This window comes from Chlamydotis macqueenii, chromosome 2 (assembly GCF_036417535.1).
Source record: "Chlamydotis macqueenii isolate bChlMac1 chromosome 2, bChlMac1.mat, whole genome shotgun sequence".
Taxonomy (NCBI): Eukaryota; Metazoa; Chordata; class Aves; order Otidiformes; family Otididae; genus Chlamydotis; species Chlamydotis macqueenii.
Genome location: NC_141557.1, coordinates 76,578,030 through 76,584,029, shown reverse-complemented (window position 1 = coordinate 76,584,029; position 6,000 = coordinate 76,578,030). Strand labels below are relative to the sequence as shown.

Sequence of the window (6,000 nt, the reverse complement as noted above, 5' to 3'; positions counted from 1 at the left end):
AGTGGTTTATTATCACTCTCTAAATTACAGAATGTGTTTGGTTTTTTTTCCCTCTCATTCTCTGAAATGGATTTAAAGCATCATTCCTTCAAGAAAAGGCAATCATAGAAGCTGGAAGAAGTGAGGTAGTGCTGTGGGGTCAAATTTTTAAAAAAACACACACATCTAAGTGCATCTCACGTTGCATGTGTACAAAAATGTGCTTATGAAAACACACATACTGATTAGCTCAGAAGTGAAACTTTTGGGAAGACATTGGGGTAGTCTGAACTTTTCAGCTACACTTGGGTCTACTTTGGCACCTGCAATAAAGTGCTTTCATGGATGCCCGTTGCCCACTGACAGAAAGGTGCTTCAGACAACCGCTGAATTAGCTGCTCAGTGTAGTGTGGACATTAGGCAAAAGTTTTCTTTCAGGAGCCTGAACGAATTATTTGGGCCAGCCTTGTGCATCCATGCTTACAAAGCTGCCTGTTATCTTATCCCATACATTTGTGTTACATCAGAACAGATGCATAAATAACTCACCAAAAAGGATCTGAAGCAGGAAGAAAATGTACAAAATGCACAGTTAAGGAAAATAAGAGTTGTATCCGTTTCACTTATTAGGAAAGAAAGATAGAGAAATGACTATACAATATGTACTAAGGGACTGTTTTAACTCGGAGATCAGCACAGCAAAAAAGAATGGCTTGAAGCAGGCAGATTAGAAGTACGAACAACGCACCAACATCTACAATGAAGCTGGTAGTCAGTGGGAAAAACCACCACCAGAAACAGTGGATGTGCCACTTCTGGTACCATTCAGAGCTACAAGAAACATCTGTCTGTCTAATGTAAGCCACAGACACCAAAAAATCAAGGAAACTGGGTGACTTAAAACTGTATGTCACCTTTGAACTACACCCTGGGGACAAATTCTGCCCTCCTTTGGATACAACCAGTTTTCAATGAACTGATCTGGAACAGCACCTGTAAGGAGTTTCTAATACACCACTTGACTACTATGGTCATACTGATTTCTTCTGGACAAAGAAAATTACTAAAACAGACATCCGTTTGATAGAGCAAGAAGTTGAGAATGAAACCAAACTTGTAAATGTAAACTCAGTACATTCTCAATGAAAAGTTATAATTCTCTTGCTTCATAATTACCTTTTTTTTTCTTTTCTTAGAGTTTCATAATACTGATTGAATGACAAAAACCCTCAAACTTCCAAACAGATATGCGTAACATTCCAGATGCGGACACCCTGTTTAAAACAAAACTGAATATATATCCTTTGCTTAAATTACTGTACCAGTTTCTGTAAAAGGACCTGAAGTTTATGGTTCTGGTTTAGAAGAGTCAAGAGTACATTTAGCTGCAAAACTTAAGTTAGGTACATGTTTAAGAGCTCTGCTGAATTAGTTTCTCATAATACTTTCCTCCTCCACAGCAGAGTTCACACAATAACTTTGCTGGTCACTGACAAAATAACACTTGGACATAGGAGACAATTGTTAAACAGCTTTTCTTCCTACAGGCTTTTGAAATTAATACTTTATTAATTCATACAAGACAGTAAAAATAATAAAGATAATCCCACAATTTTTCATAAAAATTAAAAGGATTTTAAAACAAATCTTATTAAAAAGCCAAACAAACTTTGCACTTAAAACCAAACTAAAGAAATACTATATATACGTACACACTTTTTAAAGAAGAGATTATGATTTCCTATTTGATATCAACAGGCACTCTTCATTCATCATCTGAAGGAAACTAGGCTAAGTCTCCATAGGCCACAGTCAGAGTTATTAAGTAAGTAAACATGCCACTGCTTCTGTGCTCTCCTTTTATTTCCTTGCTTCTTCAGTCTCATCTGGCTCTCTCTCTTGATGCTCTCTTTCCCACCTCATTTCTTTCAACTCTTGTCTGTACTTCCGTTCAATGAATCGTTTCTGATGGGCCATCTGGGGAAAGTTATCTGACACAAGGAAAAATATTTTACATTAATAAACAAACTGGTAACACAGAAAGCTTCAACTCTTTTTTTTTCTTTAACTTTGATGAGATTAAGGGTAGGGGAGAATAATGTTATTACCATTTTTACTCATTTATCTCTAATAATCCATAGTAAACAAGGGCTGCGTGTCATAAGACATCGGTTTCTTTATGATTTCCACACCTGTTTCCGCTGCTCCAAAGCACTACCAAATCTAATACACTCGCAAAAATAAAATATAAAATCCTGGTATAACAACACGGCCAGCTATTACCTGGATTTTACATTCTGTTCCCTTAGCAACAGGTGGTAGATACTGAAAAACAAATGTGAGACTACTGTCAATGCTGTCAGGGATTTTTGTCTTGTTCTCACTCCAAAAAGTATGAGCCACTGGTTCCAAGCATTGTACAGATGTTTCCATTATTATTATTATTATTATTTTAGACCACACAGAATCCACTAGAAGCTCCACATTAGGGCAGGGCTTCTAACGGGAAAGTAATAGTATAGCAAAATTGAATGCAGTAAAATCTGTTCCTGAAAAAGTTAACGCTTGTTTATGAACCAGAACACAGCCTTAGCACAGTCTAAGAGCACGGATGAGTGAAGACTAGCTAAAACAGACTAGACAAGGCTGAGGTGATGGAGAAATAGCTAGGGGGTTAGATGCTTCTGGTTTCAGACATTTGTCCATTGGCTGGTACGTTAGTTACAACTGAGGCTGTAAAACCAGCTTATATAATTGAACAAAATTCCACTCAATTTAGTGCATAACTGACAAAATGTGACCAGGGTGTTGACACTCATCTGTGTCTCAGTGCTGCAGACTTGCACCCTCCAGCCGGTCAGAAAACTAAGAGATGGTGGAGTATGTGGCAGCCTGCAGTTGGTAAATCCAGCTGGGATTGGCTACCTATCTGTGTCTGAGATGAACATGAAAGGCTACTATATTGGCCTTTAAAGTCATGAACAAATTTGGAAGATGTCTCAGCAAAAGACTGCTCTCTCGAGTTGGCTATCAAGAGAGAATTCAGTTGAGGCTCCTCAGGGAGGAGCCCCTTGGCACCAAGTGTATTCCTCCTCTTTCCGGGTCCCAGGCAGCATGAATTTGTTCAGCTCGAGAACACAGGGCAGAATTCACACAATCTGTAGGAGTTTGTGGTAGAGCAGAATGGCTTTCTACTGCTTTGTTTTACTGGCCAGTGAAATTTGTGCCTTTTATTATATCCTCCAGGAACAGAAGGTTTATTCACCAGTTATTTACAACTCGGGCATAAAAGGGTATATTTATTTAAACCAGAAAGCAATCTAAAAAAAAGAAAATTGTTTTTAAATAGTTGCTGTTTTTAAAGACACTCATGCTTTGTTTAACGGAGTTCTTGCTCATGTGCACCATAAAATGAAAATCAGATTTTCAGCACTGTGCCCCTAATATGATTCTCTAAAACTCTGAAGAACTCAGCTTGGTAGCAACCTGTTTGTTTATAATCCATTTAAGATGTTGAGAAGGAAATTTGTGTAATAAACTCATCATGGCCATCATATACATAAACAGGTACACAAAAATTACTTCTACTTGAAGTTAACTATTTATGCATAAAACAAAACAAACAAACAAAAAAACCCCACCAAAAAACTCCACTCTACAAATACATACATAATAGAACAGGTGCCTGTAGGGGCTGTGGACCCTCTGCCCCTAAAGAGAGTCAAAACTTGACTGGCAAGGCATTCAGAAACATGGCCTAACTTGAAAGTTGGCTCAGTTTTGAGGATTGGTTGGAGTAGAGACCTCTAGAGGTCTATGATATTCAAACAAATAGATATGTCAGAAAAGAGCTGTGAAGTCCTTGGATTGACAGAAGGTGAAGCTCACAGCTCTCTGAGTGGTGATACTGTCACAAGAAAAAACACTCAGAGAAAACTTCAGTAACTTTTTACAGATATTAAGCGGAGAAGAGAAGTTACATTTTTCTACTTGTCAAATTTACTGGTGGTGAGAAGTAAATGCCTAGCAAATGGATATAAAAAAATTCTGAATTACAGGGATTCATTGTCTTCTGAAATTTTTAAGCCCTGGGATTTCCAGATGCAGAGATAACAGATTAAAAACCTTGGGCATCTGAGGAACTGCACGTCTTTCCTTTGAAACAAATACAAAAAAATGTACCTCCCCACGTTCTTCTGAATAGAGAGCTTCTGCTGCACAAAATGCTTGTAATCTATTTGCTTACAGTACGTCCACACCCGGCACTTTAGCTCAACTGACCAAAGTTCTTTCGTAAAAGAAGTTTGCATACACTCGTATCTAAGACTCTATTGCAATGAAGGACTGCTCCCATGCTGCCTATCCTGCACATAATTTTGAGAGATGCAGACAAAGATCACTGGATCCTCAGCTGATACAAGCCATTCTAGCAGATACATATTGACTCATATTGGCTGGGCATCTGCCTGTTAGATTTTAACCTCTTCTATAGTATAATCTGAGATCAAATTTTATTTTCTAAATTGGTAACTGAAAAGTAATTTTCCTCCTCCCTAAATTAGAGGATGAGACAACCACAGCGTCAGAGACTAAGCAGTCTCTGCATATCCCACTGCATATTTAAGCATGGAAAATCTCAATGAGACTTTACTGCACAGGGTTCCCTCTAAGCTACAACCTCTGCAGCCAATTCCTTTAAAAAATACCAGTTGGTATCATACTAACTTCACCTTTAATAAAATTGCCTTGACAGTACTAAAAGGAAAACCTGCTACTTAGAAGCTGACAACATTTTGCATGTAAGTTCTGTTCAAATCTTATCCCTCATGAAACCTGCACCTCACCTCACTAAAGACTGAGCATGTAAACTACAAATTATTTCCTTTGTTGCCCAAATATCTTACATTTTTCAAGTGCGTCCATTGCAGCTCCCATTTCTGCTTGCTGAATACTGTGAAAGCCAAACAAAAACACGTTACATGAGATTGTACAGAATAAACTAAAGTTTCAGACTAGCTACTCTGTTGTAATAAAACTCTTTGGATAACAGGTAGCTAGTAATTCTCAGTGTATAGGATATATCAGCCTTTCTATTAATATGTGAGCCGTAGCACTACAGCTCCACTAGAATATTTTCAAACTTAGATCAATATAACACTAAGAATATTCTAGTCCATTCTTCACTGAAGCATTTGCTTTTTCTTGAGAGAAAAAAAGGAATAAAATCAGAGATGTGAACGCTATAAAACCAATCATATTTTTATAACCACCACCAGATTTGGTAGCAGAAACTAAGATGAGGACTTTTGGGCTCATGGTTGAAGTCTTTGCAACTTTAGAAACCATTCTAAAATGCCTAGAAGTAATAAAATTAGAAAAAAAATCCGAGACCCTTGCACCCTTAACTTGTCAGCTTAAGTTGGACAGCAATCCAGATAAAGTCACTATTTTCTGGGAGCTGTTCTGCAGTTTCTAGTCTGAGAGCCAGAAACGACCATTGCTGGTCACTTTGTCGGCAAGTTCACCAAAACTTAAGATCTGAAACTATACAGACGTTGAACTCTTCAGGTATTCCTAAGGCAGAAACTCAGAATAGCTTGAAGAAAGCTCCACAGCTTTCCCTTTCTAAGGCCAACTACACCCTTGTCTATCTCCATGGCTAGTCATTTTGGACACTTGGATACTTGTCTAACAAGTGTCCACACTCAAACTGTAACGAACTAACATCATGCAATTAATTTTGCACTATACCTTGGGCCTTTACCACATCCTATTCTTTCCCCTTTGAAGTAAACAGCTACTGTGTATGTCCTGGCATGAGACGGTCCCACTGTCTGCAAAGTCCTGAAACAAGAAAGGTATGATTTATTCAAGCCGGAAGTATTAAAAAACAGAATCTGTTTGTGGCGCATACATCACCAAGCTTTCAGTCTGGTCAACCCATACAGTGGAATTAGTGCAAAGCATGGAGCACAATAAAAAGGAGAAATTTACATAAAATGCACCCTGTTTATATTGGTT

At 38.0% G+C, this 6,000-nt stretch overlaps 1 protein-coding gene across 2 annotated transcripts in view; it reads right to left on the bottom strand.

Moving 5' to 3' along the window:
• Positions 1-1,521: 1,521 nt before the first annotated feature.
• Positions 1,522-6,000, bottom strand: part of DROSHA (drosha ribonuclease III) — a 75,827-nt gene continuing 71,348 nt past the window's right edge. For both annotated transcript variants that reach the window (XM_086740348.1, XM_086740349.1), the window contains exons 30-32: positions 5,731-5,823; positions 4,884-4,930; positions 1,522-1,970 (exon numbers count right to left, since the gene is read on the bottom strand). In XM_086740348.1, the coding sequence (XP_086596474.1) occupies positions 1,840-1,970; positions 4,884-4,930; positions 5,731-5,823 (271 nt within the window). In that variant the 3' untranslated portion in view covers positions 1,522-1,839. The remainder of the gene's footprint in view (positions 1,971-4,883; positions 4,931-5,730; positions 5,824-6,000) is intronic.